The sequence below is a fragment of the Engraulis encrasicolus genome, chromosome 4 (assembly GCF_034702125.1).
Source record: "Engraulis encrasicolus isolate BLACKSEA-1 chromosome 4, IST_EnEncr_1.0, whole genome shotgun sequence".
Taxonomy (NCBI): Eukaryota; Metazoa; Chordata; class Actinopteri; order Clupeiformes; family Engraulidae; genus Engraulis; species Engraulis encrasicolus.
The window spans coordinates 29,780,346-29,802,727 of record NC_085860.1 but is presented as its reverse complement, the minus strand read 5'-3'; the positions used below and the strand labels follow the sequence as shown (position 1 = coordinate 29,802,727).

Here is a 22,382-nt window from a genome sequence, read left to right as displayed (position 1 = left end):
TGTGCGCGTACATGCGTGCGTACATGCGTGCGTACATGCGTGCGTACATGCGTGCGTACATGCGTGCGTACATGCGTACATGTGTGTGTTCTATGTAAGCTTATTTTTCTCACATTTTCAATGTGTTTTTTATTTTGTTTATTGTTTATTGTTTATTTTACTTTTTGTCTATGTGTCTGTCTGTGTCTGCAACTATATGTATGCTGCCATTTTGACCAGGACTCCCTGGCAGGAGAGACTCTAATCTCAATAGGACAAATAAATATAATATCCTGGAGAAATAAAGGATAAATCAAAATGAAAGTGTTGTTTCCTATATCTAGTGCAATGTGACGTGTGGTGAGGGGGTGAGCAGCAGGAACGTCCTGTGTGTGGACACCAGGATGAACGCCGTCCCCAGCAACATGTGTGACCCCGTCACCATGCCCCACTTACACCAGCCCTGCCACCAGCCCAGCTGCCAGTTCATGTGGATGACTGGAGCGTGGACTCAGGTGAGACCAATAGACTATTCCCAGAAGTATATTACCGTAAGTGGGAGTGGACGTCAATTCATGTGACAAGTACAACACTAGTTAATTATATTTCATAGGTGTTACAACAGTAACTATAACATAAAGTACCTAATGTTTTTTTCTTTTAAACGTTTGCTTTACTTCTGTTTCTGCTTCATACACTCTGACTATTTCTAAGAGGTGTCCAAGGGTGGACATGCAACTTCAGTAGCCACTGGGAAGTAAATAAACAAAACTCATGAACCCTCCCAAGACAAACAAAGCAACGTGTCAAGTTAATTACCAAATAGTAATCAATAGTAATAGTAATAAATAAGTAAATACTGCTTTCAGTTTAGTTTTTTTACCTATTTTGTCCCATTATTATGTATTGGCTCAGTCACTCGGTCCATATCCGTTACAGTGCTCGGTCAGCTGTGGCATAGGGTATCAGGAGAGGATGGTGTCCTGTTCCGCGGTGCGCTCCCCGGCCAATCCCCACCCCTACACTGCCCAGGCCCTCTCTGCCTTCTCCTACGCCCTGTGCCCGAGCCCCCGCCCGCTGGACATGCAGCAGTGCCACCTCGCAGAGTGCCCGTCCGCCAGCTCCTGGAAAGTTGGCCCATGGAGCAAGGTATGTACAGTATACATGGGGTTTTTGTTTTGTTTATAAACACGGTGTTGTGAGGAGGGGCAAGACACTGGCAGCCAACCACGTGAGCTAATTTTTTGGTTTCCAACAATCAGAGGTTGAGTTGTGCGCAGCCAGGGGAAAACAAAAATTAAGAATCCATGTATAGCTTAGTATACGTACGGCAGAGTTTCCCAAACTGTGGTGCGTGCACCCCTGGGGGTGCGTGGCCTGCCACCAAAGGGTGCTTGAGCTGAATTGAGCAATGGAGGATATGTGTGTTTTTATACAGCATTAATGAAAATCAAGTTTTTACAGTAATTGTATGGTGAATTGTATGCTTGAAGAAACAGCAAGTCTATTGGAAATGAGGATTCCCCAAAATGATAATAATGTGCAATGATTTTTGCAGTGAAGCCATATTTGAGTGGCCATAAGCACACCAAAACATTTGCTTAGGGGGTGCGCGAAGCACATTGAAATGTACAAGGGGGTGCGCAAGGAAAAAAGTTTGGGAACCACTGATGTACGGTATACAGTAAAATGTACATTACATTATAGGACATTACTTCACATTCCTTCCATTACATGACATTTAGCAGACACTTTTATCCAAAGAACCTTCCAAAGAGGACGTGCAGCACATAACAAATGCAGAGTTTGGGGGATACAAAATATGATATTATTGATATACGTAACATTTTATACAGGATATTGTGTTACACGTTACGGTCATATATACATACAGCTGTATATGTAAGGATCTTGAGTTTAGTTTAGATACTTAAGTTCAATACATGTATGTTTAATACTGTGATGCAATGGCTTTGTCTCTTTCTTTGCTTCTGGTATGGACGTAGGTATTACTGTAGTATATCGCCTGTAATAATGCAGACATGGCAGAAAATGAGTAAACCTAATCCTTGAATGCATTTTTCTTTCTCTCTCTCCTCCCCCCTCTCTCTTCTTCTTTCCATCCCTCTCTCTGTCTGTCTCCATACCCCTCTTTCCTTTGCTCTGCCATTCTCTCTCTCTCTTCCTCTGACTCCCCTTTTCTCTCCCTCCATCCCCTTCTCCATTTGCCCCTTCCCTCTCTACCCTCTCCATCCTTCTTTTTGTCTCCCTACCCATCAGTGTTCTCAGACGTGTGGTGCAGGCGTGATGGAGAGGCGAGTGGAATGCCTGACCTCTAAGCACCTCCCCTCCAAAGCCTGCCACCTAGCAGAGAGGCCCGAGGCCAGAGCAGCCTGCCGCCTCACAGAATGTAAGAGCCACACACGCACGCACGCACGCACGCACGCACGCACGCACACACACACACACACACGCGCGCGCGCACGCACGCACGCACGCACGCACGCACGCACACACACACACACACACACACACACACACACACACACACACACACACACACACACACACTTTTACCAGTAGCAACAAAACTACCCCAGCAAAAGGGGTCAAAGCATGTGGGTGTGCTCCAATAGCAGTGGCCTCACGAAGGTAGATTGGTGTAGTACACACACACACACACACACACACACACACACACACACACACACACACACACACACACACACACACACACAGTCGCACACTCACACAAATAATATGGCCAAACACCCTCCTTGAGCTTACCTGAGTCACACACACAAAGAGCCTGTTGCACTGCACTTCCTCTCCTACAAACACATGCATGCACACACACACACACACACACACACACACACACACACAGAGGCACATGCACGTACACATACATGCCAACACATTCATATACTTGCATGCACGCACACAATTAAACATTTTTGGAGCCGCACACTTTTCCACCGATGAGGCAGATATGTCCTGTTGATTGGGAGGTGGGGTCTGCCTGCCGGTGTCGCTGTGCACATCTTGTAGTACTCCTTTTGATGAAGGTGTTGTTGATTTGCTCAGCTGCTTTGTTGCACATGGCTCTCCAGGCTGGTCTGTTGGATGCTAGTGCCTTGAGGTGTCCAGGGTTGATATGCTTCAAGAGTTCTTTGGTTAAGTCCTTGTATCGTCTCTTCTGGCCACCAGCAGCCTGCTTGGAGTTGAGCAACTGTACTTAAAGGGCTTGGCGTGGGAAACGACAGCGAATGGTGTCTCCAACCAAGGGTAAATGCCTCTTGGTCAGAGCTGCTTCCATACTGGTGGTGCCAGTCGCAGTCAGAATGTCAATATGGCGAATGCGGTCTTCCCAGGACAGGCTGAGTATTCTTTGGAGGCATCTGATGTGAAACATCTCCAGGCTAATTATGTGGCGTCTGTATGGGGTTCATGCTTCCACACCATAGAGTAGGGTGGTGACACAGACTGAATTGTAGACCAGGGGGGCAGAATTTGGTTGGTTAGCTTCACCGATTAGCAAGTCGTCATTTTCACATTTCCTACATCCACTTCGCTCATGATGATTGGTGGGTGCGTGAGTTTAGTGTTGGGGGCAAAGACCTCTACAGGTCTGTGGTTGGGCACCTCCATGAATCCAATGCCCGTCTTCCATATACCTTTCTGGTCAACCGTAAGTCCGTCAGTAACGTGGCACGTAATTGGCTGAGTAAACTGTCGGCGGAAGTAACTCCATTTTGGAAGTTGAAAAAACGTTAAATTTTGGCTGAATTCACTAGCTTACCATTTCCCATTGAAATGACTGGAGGCGGGACTTATTCACTCTCTCCAGTTCTAATACTACCTCCATGTTGTAGACTGCTACTTTGGTGCTGATTTTTAGGTTGTTGTTGTCAAATACTCTTTTCCTAAGGCGCCCAAAGGCTGATGAAGCTTTTTTGATCGGGTAGTGTACTTTACTGTCAATATTGGAATCTGCAGAGAGTGTGGAGCCCAGATATGTGATGTGGTTACAAGGCTGAGTGGACTGCCATTGATGTGGAAGCCAACATGTGTAGAAGATTTAGTACAGAGTTGCGCCATGACCTCTGTCTTCTCTGTGTTTACTTGAAGATCGAAGGACTAATACAGCACTGAGATGGTGTTCAGGGCATGCTGCATGGATTCTGGGCTGTGTGCCAAGACGGCACAGTTGTCTGCATACTGGAGCTCGTGAATGTGACAGGTTGATGTTTTTGTCTGATCTTGGAGCCGTCAGATGTTGAAGAGGTTGCCGTCAAGGCAACCAAGGTCTGTAAGATCTTTGTACTGCAGTGCACGGTGGAACAGTTGGTTGATTGCAGAGAGGAGGAGATTGAAAAGTACTGGTGCCAGGACACAGCCTTGCTTCACCCAACATGGCCGGTAGAGGGATCAGACTGAAGTCCTCCCATAATAACTCTGGGGTGCATTTCCAGTTGCTAACTATGTTAGCTACTTTGTTGTTTGCAATGCAATTTCCCATTGACAGCTACCTAAGTCGCTAACTGATAACAACTACGCTTTCGAGAAACGCACCCCTGGCTTGCATGCCATAATGCAGTTGATGCAGGATGGAGAGGAACTTGGGTGGTACACCAAGTTTGCCAAGTTGTGCCCAGAGATGCACGAACAAACACACACACACACACACACACACACACACACACACACACAAACACTAACACACACACACACACACACACACACACACACACACACACACACACACACACACACACACACACACACACACACACACACACACACTCCTTGAGCTGGCTAGTACAGTACCCCTCCCCTGTTGTTCTCTGAGGTACACTACTCTGTGTAGCTGAGATCTGCGCGTGTCAGCCAGCTAGTGGTTTGAGTTTATTTTGGCACATGCAGGAATGCCCTCGGTAATGATGTCAAATTGCCTGTACAATTCAGGCAGGACCAGAACAACTTGATTTAGCTTTTGAAAGAGTCAGCACATGTGCTTGTTTAGATGTTTAGCACGTTGAGCGTTGTTTTAAGTGTTGACCCGACCTGGTTCACCACCAGCCAAGTGTGCATCCCCTCAGGCTAAACGGCCTTTGAGGCAGTAAATACCGTCACCCCCTACTTCAGCCGGGTCGGAGGTCTGATAGCAGTGGAGAGGAGGTGTGTTTGTGTAGTGTGCGTGTGTGTGTGTGCATGCGTGTGCGTGTGCGTACGTGCGTGTGTGTGTGTGTGTGTGTGTGTTTGTGTAGTGTGCGTGTGCGTGCGCGTGCGTTTGTGTGTGTGTGTGTGTGTGTGTGTGTGTGTGTGTGTGTGTGTGTGTGTGTGTGTGTGTGTGTGTGTGTGTGTGTGTGTGTGTGCGTGTGTGTGTGTGTTTGGGGGAGGGGGTTGTGTATAAGGCCGTTCGTTCGCTCTCTTTCCTGGAATCTGTTTGAATGGCCCCCAACGTTTCTGACCCCCATGAGCGGAGGGGCGGTGTGCCAGGCAGTCAGAGTTCGCCAGTTCGCTCCCTGAGTGTGTTGTGTTGTGGTGGCGTGGTCGTGTTTAGTCACGGCTCGGGCCAGCCACTGGAGCGTTGGAGCCTAATTTCTCCCGCCAAGTCAAGTCCGGCGTGTGGCGGGAGGGAGAGGAGGAAGGCAAAATTAAACTGATGTGCTTGGCTGGCTGCAGAGGCCTGGCATTGCGAGCTCGCATACTGCACTGTAGTAATGGCAATCAGGCAATGGAGAGGGATGTTTCTCTGATTCCAACAGAGAGAGCAGTGGGAGAGAAGGGGAACATAAATAAATTGAGATTTCCTCTGTTAAGGGAGCATGGGGAACAACACACAAATGCATACAAACACACACGCATGCATGCACATACACACACACACACGTGCACGCACGCACGACACACACGCAAGCACGCATGCACGCACAGAGAGAGAGAGAGAGAGAGAGAGAGAGAGAGAGATAGAGAGAGAGAGAGAGGATCACTTAACCACATGAATAAAAACACACACTCACTTAATCACTTAAAAGTCAGAAACAGAAAAGAGAGACAGTGAGAGTAAGAGAGAGGGAAGGAAACAGAAGAAGATCCTTATGAAAGAGTAGATGTAGTGTGTGTTTGAAAATGTTTACGGAATTCTAGCATTTGTGAAAAAAATTCCAGCTGAACAAAAGAGTTTTTCCTTGGCTGTGTGTTGAGCTGAATCCGAATATTCTTCTTCTAACTTATTTTTAAAGCGCCCATATTGATACTCACATTATAGCACAGTAGCACACTACATACATTATGCTATAGAATTGAATTTGAAATGAAATTAAATGTACGTACAATCAATTGGATCAAATGACAAAGAAGTTATGTTTATTGAGTTATAGGGCTGTAACGATATACTCAACTCACGATTCGGTTACGATTTCTGAAATGTATCTCCACTGAAGTTTGGAAACACTATCACATCAAATCATAAGGTTGTTTTCTGGACTAATGGGTAATACAACTTTGAAAGGGCGTATCACGATACTGCCTCCTTGTATCACGATACAGTATCGTGACTCTGTGTATCACGATTTCTCGGTTCGATACAATATCGTTACAGCCCTATTGAGTTACATTCACTTGAGTTGAACTGAACTGGCGGTGTTGTGAGCTGGCTGACTGTGTCTTCCGCTGGCGCGTCTCAGGTGAGGTGTTCTCCACCTGCAGAGAGGTGCAGATGAGGGAGGGGAGACGAGAAGATGGAGAACACTTCCTCAAGGTCAAATCCAGGATCATGCAGGTATGTGTATGCTCATGATGACTCGAAGCATATTAGTAGAGTATAGACACTTTATTGAATCTAAAGTTATAGACAACATATACACATACAGTAGCATGTAGGGCTGGGCGGTTCTGGAAAAAATGTGTATCACGGTTTTCTTGAGGAAAATCAATATCGCGGTTCTCTGCACGATTTTTTTTTCATAAGCGGCGATTTTCCCCCACATCTCAATGTTTCTGAAAAAAAGGCCTAAATTAAATGTAAAAATGAGATAAAATCCTGAATTGTATTAATCTCCATTTCTATTTTAATAATTTTTTTGGAGTAATAGTAAAAAAAAACCCTTCTCTCATAAAAAAGTGAACCTTGTGTAGGTGAAAACCGTTATCACGCTTTTTTAACGGTATACCGCCCAGCCCTAGTAGCATGCATTGTCCACATGCCAGCAAATGCATCCGCTCATCCACATATCACACATTTAGACTTACAGCATCACTTACAGTAATTACCATGGTGGGAGAATCACCCTACGCCATTGCTAGGGTAACCAATTGCTCTGGTCAGGGCCACATCAGATCACACACCAAGCCATATCAAATGACTACCTTACTGTAAATACCACAGCCATTCCAGTCCATAAACAATACTGCTTACTGAACAATATTTCTTCGTAGATCTACTGCGCTGAAATGCATACTGGTTTCCCCAAGGAGTACGTCACCCTGCGCAGCACCCAGACAGATAACTTCTCGGAGGTTTACGCCTACAGGTGCGTCAGCTTGGTCATGTCATCATGACTGACAGGTGAACAGACTGCCGTAGCATACTATTTCCAGAGCTGTCATCTTTTCCTCTTTCCTTTTGTCATCTTTTCCTAGGCATCTTGTGCTATGTGTATTTCCACTGTGATGAGGTTTAGCAACAACTGAGGAGTATGCGTTTCGGTAACGCTCTACTTTATGGTACAGTTACCATACGTAATTACTGTGTACTGTCTGGGTAATAACCGGGTAACAGAGAGAAGTTGCATGATATCTAACGGGTAAAAATGGGGTAATTACAAAGTAAATACCATTAATTGAGTAACAACAGCGTAACAGAGAGAAGATGATTAGATGGATAGAAAATATGCAGTAGTTTCATAGTAATTCTTGAGATATATGTATTAATTACATGGTGTTTACTTTGTTATTACCCCCGTTTTACCCGTTAGATACCATGTAACTGTTCTCTGTTACTCTGTTATTACGCAGAAAGTGCACCGTAATTACTGTACCGTAAAGTGAAGCATTACCTGCATTTTAATGTAAACTCTGAAGCGTAACAAGTTATTGTTTTTTTTTTTGGGGGGGGGGGGTCTGATTACGTCTCGTCATTGCAAAGGACGCCATGAAAACATTCATGTATATTTTTTCCATAGCAGTTTCCACTGTTGTCTCTGACATGTTTGCATACCTGCATTGGCATTGACAGGCTCCAGAACCCGTTTGAGTGTCCGTTCAACGGCAGCAGGAGGCAGGACTGCCAGTGTCGCAACGACTACGCAGCAGCCGGGTACACCCTCTTCAGCCGGGTACGCCTGGACATCAGCTCCATGAGGATCATCAGTGAGTCATCCCCTTTACAAAATGTATAGTGGAAACACCTCATTATCAAGGGCACCCCCCAGTGGTCAGTTTGGGTTTTATCACCCCTGAACTCACTGGTTAAGCGAATCCTCATTGTCCTGTTTAGAAGTCGCATTGTTGACTCAAACACACACACACACGCAAACGGAAAGTGCAGACCCTAGAGAGACAAGACCTGCCGTCCTCAAGTGTTTACGTTTGTAAAAATACAGATCCTGAAAAGTAAGCTATTCCGAGAGGGAAGAGGCCGTTCCAGAAGCATTGCAAGATATTAAACGTACCGACTGGAATGAGGACAGCAGCAGGAATGCCTGTGTCTGTGGCGTCCACTTCATAGTTGAAGTTATCGTGACCATCCATTTTCTTATTTCGGAAAAAAACACCTGGCTAGTTTCTTGTCAAATGTGCGGTACATTGTCGATTTTGCTCCAACAATGCAGCGTGCAGCCCAATTACGTCCCATCTGTGTACAAACAGTAAAGGGGTCTATAATGTCTGCCCACTTCCCACTGGACACATTATTATTAGACTTGATCAGCAACATCCAATGGAGCACATGGATGAATAGACATACGGTATAAGCAAAATCATGTACACACACACACACACACACACACACACACACACACACACACACACACACACACACACACACACACACACACACACACACACACACACACACACACAGACCTTGAGATGCCGCTCTTGGTAACCATTATGGCTTATTAGTGTAAAGCGTCTCCAACTTGGCCCTTTATTATGGTGTGTTTTTGGTTAACACACGTATAGCATACAGGGGTTGTGGGGGATTAACAGTGATTAGCCGTGATTGGGAAGGCCACTTTCTGCACAGAGAAGGGCAAGTGGAAACACTTCCAGAGAGAGGGGGACCGCCGAGCCAGACATCGAAGCACACACACACACACACACGCACACACACACACACACACACACACACACACACACACACACACACACACACACACACACACACACACACACACACACACACTGTAGTCTGGTTGACATCTGGTTCCACTGCAACTCCCCTTATTATTGCACGGTATACAGTACATCTCCATTGCTGAGAGAGAGATGGAAAGAGAGAGAGAGAGAAAGATGGAAAGAGATTGTGAGAGAGTGACAGAGGGGTGGAAAAAGGCAACGAGATGAGTAATAAGTTCAAGAAAAGGAGAGGTTTAGATAAGGGTCCTGGAAGCTGTATGGCAAGGACTTGGCACAGTGAAGCAGACTACTGTCAGGAGAGAGAGAGAGAGAGAGAGAGAGAGAGAGAGAGAGAGAGAGAGAGAGAGAGAGAGAGAGAGAGAGAGAGAGAGAGAGAGGGAGAGAGATGCTGCTAGTTCTAGTTCTCCAGGTGTTTAACCCCTCTGACTGACTGCCTTCCTCTGTTTGTACACGCCACATTCATTTCCATTCAATTTTTTTTTCCTTTTCAGAGTTTCCAACTTTCAGATCTTGTCTTTCACTCTCTCCCTCAACTCTGTGTTTGTTTGTCTCCGAGCCATTGGTTCAGTCTGGATGTACGCACAAAAGAGCCAGAGTTTGTTTTGGTTCCCTGCTCTTACATGTGGCTATGCTTTGTCACAGCCACAGACCTGCAGTTCAGCCAGACGGTGCTGGGTAGGCCGGTACCCTTCGCCACGGCGGGGGATTGCTACAGCGCAGCCAAATGTCCTCAGGTAAGACCACCGCCGCCCGCCCAGTTCCCATGAGCACCGCTCGGAATGACTGATCGGATTGGGAAAGTTCGATCTGCAAATCCAATTGCACTTTTTAGGTATTTATTTATTTATTATTATCAGTTAGTTAGTTAGCTAGTTAGTTAGTTAGTTAGTTAGTTAAATCTGCTTCACGCACACAGGGTAGCATTGCTGAAGATGCACAGAAGGGTACAGCAGCAGAAGACAGTCTGATGGACATGAGAGCTATTTGGATCCGTTCCTTCCCCCTTCCAATCTGCGTGTTTCATTCTGATTGTCCTGTTTGCATGAATGACCAGGGTTTCATTCTGATCAGGCTTCAATCCGATTATAGGGTGCATGTATATATGACATGTATATATGTATACATATACAGTGGTGCTCATATGTTTACATACCCCAGGAGAATATACGCTTTCTTGGCGATTTCTCACAAAATATGAAGGATTACACAAAACCTTTTTTTTCACTCATTGCTAGTGACTGGATTAAGACATTTATTAGCAATCTTCTGTGTTTACTCTTTCAAAAGCATGATCACAACCCAAACTACCCAAATGACCCTGTTCAAAAGTTTACATACCCTAGTTTCTGAAGCTGAATATGGCCCTGTTTAACATCAATGACCGCTCTAAATTGTTTGTGGTAGTTGTTGATAAGGCTCTTAATTTTCTCAGATGACAAAACAGCACATTCTTCCAGGCAGAATGGTTGTTTCCTATAATATATTTGGGTGTCTTGCTGGAACCTCACATTTGAGGTTTCCCCTGAGTGGCTCAATGATGTTGAGATCAGGAGAGAGAGACGGTCGCTCAAAAACATTCATTTTATTCTTTCTGAAGCTAATGACGGGTTGATTTGGCTTTCTGTGTCGAAATATTGTCATGTTGGCACTGTTGGAATTTCAATTCAGAAATGCAATATGAGGAGTTTGGTTGGAATCAAGCCATTGAGCAAGGGGATCATTGCATTGCAATGATCATTGCAAGGGAAATTGTTCAGGAGGCATAGGACAACCACAAAATAATTTCAGGTGAAATATAGGACAACATGAAAAAATGTTTTAAACTGTACAGCAAAGAGGCACTTGAGGAAAGATGGGCTGTTGGGGGTTGCCAGGAGAAAGCCATTACTACAAAAATGCAAACATGTTATTTTGCATATGATACACCAAATAGCATAGTGAGAAGCATCAGAATGCATGTGACAAAGTCATTTGGAAAAATGAGATCAATATGGAACTTTTTTCAGCCACTATTACAGTACCATTTGGAGAACAGTCAACGGAGCCTATGATGAAAGTTACACCATGCCCTCTGTGAAACATGGCCATGGACCACTGATGTCATGGGGACATTTGAGTTACAAATGCACTATACTTTTGGTCCATAGTCACAGAATGATGAATACATTGCCCAGTGAAAAATACTGGAGGACAATTGACACTCATCAGCCTTGAAACTGCACATGGTCCATTGTTTGGACATGCCAACATGACAATATTTCAACACAGAAAGCCAAATCAACCCGTCATTAGCTTCAGAAAGAATAAAATCAAGTTTTTGAGCGACCGTCTCACTCTCCTGATCTCAACATCATTGAGCCACTCAGGGGAAAACTCAAATGTGAGGTTCCAGCAAGACACCCAAAGATATTATAGGAAACAACCATTCTGTCAGGAAGAATGTGCTGTTTTGTCATCTGAGAAAATTCAGAGCCTTATCCACAACTAACGCAAACAATTTAGAGTGGTCCCTGATGTTAAACAGTGCCATATTCAGCATCAGAAAATAGGGTATGTAAACTTTTGAACATAGTCATTTGGGTAGTTTGGGTTGTGATTATGCTTTTGAAAGAGTAAACACAGAAGATTGCTAATAAATGTCTTAAGCCAGTCACTAGCAATGAGTGGAAAAAAAAGGTTTTGTGTAACCCTTCATATTTTGTGAGAAATCGCCAAGAAAGCGTATATTCTGCTGGGGTATGTAAACATATGAGCACCACTGTACATACATATGGATACTGATGCAGACAGACAGTATATACAGAGTATATAGACGTGGCATTCTGCTCTGTGTAGGCTTCTACATAAACGTCACCTTCATACTTTGTAGATGCTGTAGGCGGCTATGTCTGTGAAACAGGAGCCTACTCATCAATTGTTTCATGGAATTGAAGAAAAATACATCATTTAAGTGCTGCATTTCACTGTACCAATCGGTTTAAAACTCCCAAAAAGAAATGGCATTATCCTCCACGTTTTGTATAGTACTGAACTCACGCATTTACTGTTTTTGTGGTTAATATGAGGTTTGTGCCCAAAGCCACTCGGACAAACCTGCCTATATTGTATGTCTATGGGCCTGCCTGTCTGCCTGCCTGCCTGTCTTCTTGCCTGCATTTGTGGGCAAGCCATACAGTATCTGGGGGTAGGTGGTGTGGGCTGGGGTGGAGGTTCACCCAAGAGAGAGAGCAGTATTCCGTTTCCTTATGTGTCAAACACAGGCCAACTGAGACAAACAGGCAGGTTTTCTCTTTGCCTGTCATTACACTTCACGCTTATAAAGCCACCACTGTGGTCTTCTTCTTTTTCTGTGTTTGAGTGGAAAAGTGTGAAGAGACCCGCTTGGCACAGTTGTGATAGCACTTTGAAACATCAGCCTCCCCTTGGGATTTGTTGAAGTGCATGAAATGGAGCTGAGGCTGTCAGAAAGGGAGGTTTCTCTCCACCACTCAACACCTCCCTACCCTGCCTCAGGCTCCGTAGAGGGGGAAGACTTTGCTCCGACTTCTCCTGAGATCGGAAGCATGTGTGGACAAAGCCCAGTCCTGTTTGCACGGGGCTAAGCTTCTTCCACCACATATACATGTATATGACACCGTGTTTGAGTACACAGTGTCCTCAAGTGAGAGGTTTTCCAATCTAACCGGCTCTCGAATCTGACTTGATGCTGTGGTTTTGCAGGGCCAGTTTAGTATCAACCTCTCTGGAACCGGACTGAAGGTTGCCGAGACAACCAAATGGGTATCCCAGGGCAACTATGTCACAGTGAAGGTGCACAGGTCCGAGGTAAGACTGATATTCATTACTAGGACTATTAGTGGTATTTACATATGTCGACAAATGTACTGTACTGAATATTAATGATGAATAGCACATTGAATGGCAACGGTGTATGATAGTGTGCTATATAAATACATTGATTTATTGATTGAAATGTGTTTGGCAGGACTACTCATACGAGCCTCATACTATCACCTTCAAAATGTTTTCCTGTATAAACTAGACCATGGCAATAGGATCGGGTATCTGTAGCTTCTTCAATCGGTGGGCTTTAATCAAGTTCTGTGGTGTTTTGTCTATAGGATGGCACCAGAATCTACGGCCGCTGTGGTGGCTTCTGTGGGAAGTGCATCCCCCACCCACACTCTGGCCTCCTCGTCCAAGTCCAGTGAGGGTTCAAAGTGTACATCGATGCCTGTACCACTCCCATGTACGTCCAGACCAGAGGTGTCTGAAACGAAGACACCACCACTCCTCAAGGTTCTCTAGAGGTTCGGAGGACCTAGCTTAGTCCAACTGACAGACTTGAAAGACACCGCCCCCCCAAACCCCACCATCCCCCACGTCACCGTCCTTTCTCCTCCCATCCACTTCCTCTCCTCCTCCGCCTTCCACTCCTCCCGGCAGCTGTGGTACTGTGAGAAGCCTGGGGACCCGTGAGTCACGATAGCTATGCCTGCCTCCTGTCCTGCCTCCCCCATCCCATCCTCCCCCTCATCTCCTCAAGCATCTCCGGTGCACTCTGAAGACGGGCCAACTTCCCCCTCCTTCGCCCACCGTCCGTCTAATGTGTCTAATGGCTACCAAATGCATCTGTGTGTGTGTGTCAGAGAGTTATGAGAAGCAGGCCAGGCCAGCCAGTGCTGAATGACAGCAATCTCCCTCCCTGTGTCTCCACCACCCGCCACCCACCACCCAGCCTCTCTGGTTTCACCTGTTGGGCTGTGTGAACGTGTCCTCGTGTGGAAGTGGCGGGTTGGAGTGCTGGTGGATCACGACTCGGTACTGTATCTTAAAAGTGTCCCGCGCCACGTTAAGACGTCTGATTTCTTGCCTTCTTCGGTTTCTGTTGGTGACGCGATGGGGATACCAGATACTAGAGAGAGACCTTTTGTAGCAGTTTTTCCTATTAAAAAAATAGACACCAAACCAAGTACAGAATGTCTTCAGAACTGGAGTATACATAGTACCCACCATAGGGTTCCATATTTTGAATGGGGAAGTCATCATCAGTGTCATATGGGCGCATTTCCTGAGGCAGTACCAATGGAATAGCAGCTTAAGTCAAATATACTGTAATGGGAATTATAACAAACCCCCTGCTAGGGATATTTGGTAAAAGCCTGTCCTTTGTGTGGGGCACTGACTCTTTCACGGTGTCTGTGAAAGCTCGTCTCTGTCTCTTTACCTGCTGACGATATTGGTCAGATTTCTGACTGTAAAGGTCTTGAAATATAGTTATTCAAAAATGAGTATAGCGATGAACTCAAAAATATAGAGTATATATTTACAGTACAGTACATAACTGGAGGAACCAAGATTGTTATTCCTCGAGGACTAAGCTAGCCAGCACTGGCTCCGTAGCCTAACTGGGTTCAGAGGATTTCAAATGCATTTGTGTGCTACAGTCTGTCAGTCTACAGTTACTGCAATCGTTGCCTGTGTATTTGTTAAAACCAGTGTGTCTCCTCCTAACCACTTTACAGACTTGCCTTACCTCCAAGGTGAAATGTCCTGAGCCTGACCTGAGGTTGTTTGTGTGTGTTTTGTTTCTTTGTTTCTTTGTTTCTTTGTTTATCACTGGTCAACGGTCACGGGAGTTCACAGAGGGTCTCTCTGAGAAAAACAGGCTGATCATCCAGCTAAGTTGATTTGTGTGATAACATGTTTAAGCATTTTTTTTTTCAGAGAGAAGCTCTGTTGGGACTGTAATACAAAACATGTGCTCTGGAAAAAGACAACCTAAAATCGTTAAAATGTGCATATTAGCAAGGTGCTATTTGAAAACGGACCCATCAACTGATAATCAGTTAAAAAATAAAAAAAATCCGTCCCTCACAATTCTTTGGAAAATAATAGACTGGTTTGCACTGCTTTGATGAAACACTACACCTGAGAGTTGCATTTTACAGACAGACATAGAAGGAAAGCTGAAGTGAATCCAGATTTTACACCAGACTATTTTTCCAGAGTACATCTGATGTGAAACCTGCTGCCAGGTGCAAGCTACCCTACCTCTCAAAACAATGGATGTCCATGAAATGTATTTTATTGTATTGTATTGTATTGTATTGTATTGTCAACTATTTATGTTTGAACATATTTATTCTGTAATTATATGTAGATATATTCAATGTTCACAGTGATACGACTACTACTAATAGGCTCTTGTGTGATACAGGAACTGCATTACTGTATATTGTGTAGTTTGTTGTTGTTATTATTGTTGTTGTGTTTTAAACAAGTAACCTGCAATGGAATTGTACATGGTGCTCTTTACCTTAACTACTGAAATTACCTCACATCTAGAGGGAAGGTACTCACATGGGATTGGGAATTCAGCTGTAGCAGAGCCAACAGAGGGGTTTTTTTACTGACTGGGTTTGACATTTGGACTCTTCATAATTACAGGCCTGCTTTATGTCGTGGATGCTTTCCCGTGCACGTAAGACTCCTCCCCCATACATCAGCCACAAGGTTGCCAGATTCAATGAGAACCGCACTCCATGGGTAGGCAAAAAAAAAGACAAGCGAGGGAGAGAGAGGAAGGCGGGAGGGAGGGGGTTAGGCAATCTTTGCTTGAAGGTGCTGAAAAGCATTGGGGTGGATTGAGTTTCAACCTTTGTAAAGGGCGAATCCACATAATGAAAACCACCCCCTACCCGCCAAACCACCGCACTCCCTGAGAAATGCAGAACGCCTGTGCATGGCTAGCGAGCATGACAACAGAAAAAAGGCATTAGTCTTTTCTTACTGAATGTCCAAGGTTTGTGCAAGCAGAATATTATTCTACAGCCTCAGACAATCAACATTACAGTGACTGCACTAATCTTCATCCAGCCAATCCATTGTGCTTTTGAGAGCACATTAACTACTGAAAATATAAAACGAAACATTTTGGCAGCACTACCTGGCTAATATATGGGAATTATGCTTTATCCAAAGTATTGTAGTTTGCAGAATATAGGGTGCTTATACAAGGAACTTGTAGAAACCGACCTGTTGAAACTCGCTGAGCAGCTAGAAACATTTTGTCTATCATTATATTTTTGATAGGCAATTGATCTATAAGGTCTGTATCAGAAATGAAAAGATTACTTGATGCACTATGTGCCATAAAATGTGTAGAAACTTTAAACAGTTTTTTTTTCCATTAACAAAAGATTTTGTAACTTTTGTGAAAAGTTTTTTTGTGTTTTGTTTTTTTTCTATATCCATACTTGAAGTGCAAACAGTATGTTTAATCTAAAGAGGGCATTGTGGCGGAATGATTAAAAGTGCATGTTTGCCACATATAATCCAAAGATGACTAGAGAATCTTATTTACGTTTATGTACAGTGTGTAGTCTTGATTAAATCATTATGGTGCTATGGATGAAAAAGAATGAGAACATGAACATGTTTTATAGGTCTTGCTGCTGTACTAACACTGATTATGGAATAAGTAACAATAAAATATTTTAGAGCTTTTTTATGTCCCGTTTCATGGTTTTTGTTCTGGGTTTGGATGCTAGTAAGAACTAGATACTCTGGTGATTTAACACACACTAGAGAGATGGTCCAATATATATGAAAGCATTTACAGGAGAATTGCACATTACATTACATAAATAAATGCATTGCATTATGAAGCACATAACAACACAATGTTTTAATATCTGAAAGTAGAAGTACAAAAGTCCCAGTGGAGGCAGAGGCGACTCAGGTTCAGCTGGGTCCCCAAGCAAAATGTCTAAGGAGTGAACATTTGAAAGAAATTTGCCACTACTAGCAAACTGTTATTGACCATCGAGGGGCTTGGGGTCTGAGTGGCTTCTGTGTTCCAGACAGGACAGAGACTTAGGTTTGTTACAGAGGAGGGATGTCAATGGGAAGGTCCGCATGCTGTAGGTTTGGATGAAGCACCTGTTGTCATTTGCAAAGCCCAGGAAACATTGGAGTTCCTTGATGGTCTTTGGGCAGAGTCAAGATTGCACTGTTCCAACATCCCCATTGTCTTCCCATTGTTCTGCCATGAAAGAGTCGATAGACCAAATAATATACATTTATTGACAACACTGAAGTAAGCAGTAGATGAGTGAGATTTATTAGACCAACTTTGGTGCAAAGGCTTGTGTCCATCTCGTTGTCTAACCTCCTGTCCTCTCCTTTCGCTTGTGACCACATACTTTGCTGACGACCACGCCTCTGTGGAGAAAAAAAAAGTTTCCCCGCAGTCAGCCCATAGGTACGACAACTTTTTGGGAACTTTCCCCCATTCAACATATTGATTGCAAATGAGAAAATGACATTTGGAATGTATTATGTGAGATATTGAACAGACTAGAACTGCTATTGTCAATGACATCTTGCCTCGCATGACGAGGCCACAAGCACAAGGGGAGGACGGGAGGTTACATTATTTAATTTCACCAAATTGTATGTTAACTTAAGTTGTGATAGGCCACCGCTCATCTGTTTAGAAGGTGCAGGATTCAGTAGAAATTTCTGTTTAAAAATAAGACAATCCGCACACTTCAGGTCTATTTTTGTGACCTTCATCTGCCTGATGAAGGTCTAAGGACCGAAAGCTTGCAAGTCAAGTAAAGTTTCTTTGCACAAAAATAGACCTGAAGTGTGCGGATTGTCTTATTTTTATACCAAATTGTATGTTGGCAGCAATAATCAACAGTGTGAAAAGGCTTGGGCACAGTCACTTTCTGGCATATCATTCCAAGGTAGAGGAATGTTCAGCCTGAACTTAGAAGTTTCGTTAGTAGTGTTGTCACTGCATTGAAGGCAGCATGTGATTGGTACATGAGGTGACATGATGGTGTCATCAGGACCGTATAGGTACTGTGCAGTAAGTCAGACTTGTATCCCAAAGGTTGCCGGTTCGACTCCTGAGCCGCCAGGTTGGTGGGGGGAGTAATTAACCCATGCTTTCCCCCATCCTCCTCCATGACTGAGCTACCCTGAGCATGGTACCGTCCTGCCACACTGCTCCCTTGGGGCGCCATTGGAGGCTGCCCCCTTGCACGGGTGAGGCATAAATGCAATTTTGTTGCGTGCAGTGTGCTGCGCCACAATGACAATAGGAGTTGGAGTTTCCCAGTTGGGCTTCGGCTTTGAAGCTTCGGCTTGAAATACAACAGAGAGGCAGACATTCTACAGAGGAACCATAGAGAGCGTCGTGTCCAACTGCATCACAGTGTGGGGAGGAAGCTGCACGGAGAAAAACAGGAAGACACTCCAGCGTGTTGTGAACACAGCGAAGAAGATCATTGGAGTACCACTCCCCTCCCTGCAGGACATTTACACCACACGCCTCACCCGGAAAGCACTGATGATCATCAAGGACACAAGCCACCCTGCACACAAACTGTTCAGCCTCCTGCCCTCTGGAAAGAGGTACAGGCGCCTCCGTTCCCGGACCACCAGGCTGGCGAGCAGCACAATGCACCAAGCGATCAAGATGCTGAACACTCAACCCACTTTCCCTCCACTGTCACACTGCACTTTCTGCACTAAACCCAAACATACACACACTGACACACACTGACACACACACACACACACACACACACACACACACACAGACACACGAACACACACACAGACGCACACCGCACCTTCTACCTGCACTAAACACATACACACACATACACACACACACACACACACACACACACACACACACACACACACACACACACACACACACACACACACACACACACACACTGCTGCTGGTGTACTTGACAGACCTTTTTAAATATTTATTTTTCTTCAAAATGCTACTATTACCATGTCAGAACGCTATAAAGGACTTTTTAGGAAAAGCACAAAAGCACAACAATACCTCTTAATGTATGTCCTCTACAAGTCTTCTGTTGTCCAGTCTTGCACTTTAAATGTCTGTATGAGCACTGTCTATGTCCATACTGTCTTAAGTCCATGTATAAGTACTGTCTATGTCTATACTGTCTATGTCCTTACCTAGATTAGTCTATGTCTGTATGGGAAAGCAAGAAATGTAATTTCAAATTCTTTGTATGACCAGTGCATGTAAAGAAATTGACAATAAAACCTACTTGACTTGACTTGACTAGACACAATCAAGCAGACAGAAAACCTACGAGTAAGATTTGCGTGTCCATGGGTGCAAAGTAAACGCATACAATCTGGCAAAGGAATACACCACAGTCTCTCTCTCTCTCTCTCTCTCTCTCTCTCTCTCTCTCTCTCTCTCTCTCTCTCACACACACACACACACACACACACACACACACACACACACACACACACACACACACACACACACACACACACACAGGCCTGCAGGGCTGAGAAAAGGCTGATGTGAATTATGTCACCCGAGCTCCCAGCAGGAGGAGTGTGATACATTGTCAATGAGTCAGGCAGGCTGTGAGGTGACATCATGCACCATGAAGGTGCTGAAGTGAGTGACAATTTGTTTTGTCCCAAACGAGTCAGCAGTTGGGCTGAACATGACAGAACTGACAATGAACAGAGTGATACATTGTTGATACATTTTGGAAACATTCATTTAGTCGAAAATGTGCTGTAGAATGTCAGGAAAGAAGACAATTTTACACAAAACAGTAGAGCTGAGACAAATTACGTTGAGCAGACATACACAAGTTGGTCTTTGAACCAGAGGACTACAGGTTTTCAGCAAAGAAGGTGGATCTAACAAGAGGCGACACTCAGGTCTTTTATGGGAAACAGTCAATAGAGGGCGTTTTGAGTCAGTTTTGAGTCAAATCCGCCATTCTGGAATGAACAGGTAGTCACGTACGCCACTCTCTTATGACTAGTAGCCATAGCAACGTTCTTTGGCCATAGAAAAGACCGCGGATCTAATGCTAAAGTTAGCACAATATGGCTAGCTACTTTGGCAACTTTAGATAGATAGATAGATAGATAGATAGATAGATAGATAGATAGATAGATAGATAGATAGATAGATAGATAGATAGATAGATAGATAGATAGATACTCAAGTTCTGCACTGATTGTGCTGAAAAAACACGAGATGGTATAAGTATTCATAACTGAAGAATTTCCGTTAGTTATATCGATGTAGTTTTACCGTATTATGAAGAAATCCTGTACACATTCCCAATGCATTCCAATGTAATTTGTCCGATATTCATTCCAGAATGGCGGCCGCGGTCGAAAATCATGGGGCCGAATGTTGCAATGGACGTTGTATTGAGTGTCGCTCCTTGTTAGATCCACCTTCTTTGTTTTCATCCCACTCGTGCCCCTATGCAGGGCCACTGACACCTTTCGTTGGGCCCTGGACAAAGTCATCTGAAAGGTCCCCCCCTACTCAATACAAATAATGTAATGAGGACCTAATTCTGTGCCCCCTATCTCCCTGCTTGGGACAACATACCCCTTTGTCCACCCTGTCGGCGGGCCTGCCCTAATGCTTTTGTTAATTATATCCCCGAAACGCGGAGCGTCGGGGATGTAATGGTTTTGCGTGCACCGCCGCCGCCGCCGCCGCGTCCGCCGCCGCCGCCGCCGCGTCACGTTTTTCGTGTTAACGCGATAACTTTTGAACGGATGTTTGGATTTGTCCCAGATTTGGTGTGTTAATGCTCTAGGGCAGGTTCATGAACTGATTCGAGTTTGGAGGTCAACACTTTCAAGATGGCTGAATTCAAGATGGCCAATTTTTTGTCTGGCCCATAACTTCTGACTGGGTGGATGGATTTCTCCCAGATTTGGTGTGTTAATGCTCTAGGGCAGGTTCATGAACTGATTCGAGTTTGGAGGTCAACACTTTCAAGATGGCTGAATTCAAGATGGCCGAATTTTTGTGTGGCCCATAACTTCTGACCGGGTGGATGGATTTCTCCCAGATTTGGTGTGTTAATGCTCTAGGGCAGGTTCATGAACTGATTCGAGTTTGGAGGTCAACACTTTCAAGATGGCTGAATTCAAGATGGCCGAATTTTTGTCTGGCCCATAACTTCTGACCGGGTGGATGGATTTCTCCCAGATTTGGTGTGTTCATGCTCTAGGGCAGGTTCATGAACTGATTTGAGTTTGGAGGTCAACACTTTCAAGATGGCTGAATTCAAGATGGCCGATTTTTTGTCTGGCCCATAACTTCTGACTGGGTGGATGGATTTCTCCCAGATTTGGTGTGTTCATGCTCTAGGGCAGGTTCATGAACTGATTCGAGTTTGGAGGTCAACACTTTCAAGATGGCTGAATTCAAGATGGCCGAATTTTTGTCTGGCCCATAACTTCTGACTGGGTGGATGGATTTCTCCCAGATTTGGTGTGTTAATGCTCTAGGGCAGGTTCATGAACTGATTCGAGTTTGGAGGTCAACACTTTCAAGATGGCTGAATTCAAGATGGCTGAATTTTTGTGTGGCCCATAACTTCTGACTGGGTGGATGGATTTCTCCCAGATTTGGTGTGTTAATGCTCTAGGGCAGGTTCATGAACTTATTCGAGTTTGGAGGCCATCACTTTCAAGACGGCTGAATTCAAGATGGCCGAATTTTTGTTTGGCTCATAACTTTTGACCAGTCGGATGGATTTGTCCCAGATTTGGTATGTTAATGCTCTAGGGTAGGTTCATTAACTGATTTGAGTTTGGAGCTCAACAGTTTCAAAATGGCGGCATTTTTATTTGGCCATTAACTTCTGACTGGGTGGATTGATTTGCCCTGTACTACCTTATTTTAACAGTTCAACATTTCAGTGAATCTACCATATTAGGTACAGTGTAACAATATTTGATACCATGTAATACTAGTGTAATACCAGTGTAACAATATGCAATACCAGGTACAGTGTAATAACCAGTGTACAATATTTAATACCATGTAATACTAGTGTAATACCAGTGTAACAATATGCAATACCAAGTAATACCACTTACACAAAAATACATGATGTAGTACAAAATTGGTACATGGTGTTACACTGATATTACATGGTATTAAATATTGTTACAATGGTTATTAC

General features: G+C 44.3%; 1 protein-coding gene across 1 annotated transcript in view; it reads left to right on the top strand.

Annotated features, from left to right (window-relative positions):
• The window catches only part of LOC134447591 (A disintegrin and metalloproteinase with thrombospondin motifs 20), a 158,820-nt gene extending 141,966 nt beyond the window's left edge, over nt 1-16,854 (top strand). The window contains exons 31-39 of the mRNA XM_063197114.1: nt 324-494; nt 919-1,128; nt 2,260-2,389; nt 6,672-6,766; nt 7,423-7,517; nt 8,222-8,355; nt 9,988-10,079; nt 13,066-13,170; nt 13,467-16,854. Coding sequence (XP_063053184.1) covers nt 324-494; nt 919-1,128; nt 2,260-2,389; nt 6,672-6,766; nt 7,423-7,517; nt 8,222-8,355; nt 9,988-10,079; nt 13,066-13,170; nt 13,467-13,556 — 1,122 coding nt within the window. The 3' untranslated portion in view covers nt 13,557-16,854. The remainder of the gene's footprint in view (nt 1-323; nt 495-918; nt 1,129-2,259; nt 2,390-6,671; nt 6,767-7,422; nt 7,518-8,221; nt 8,356-9,987; nt 10,080-13,065; nt 13,171-13,466) is intronic.
• The last annotated feature ends 5,528 nt before the right edge of the window (nt 16,855-22,382 follow it).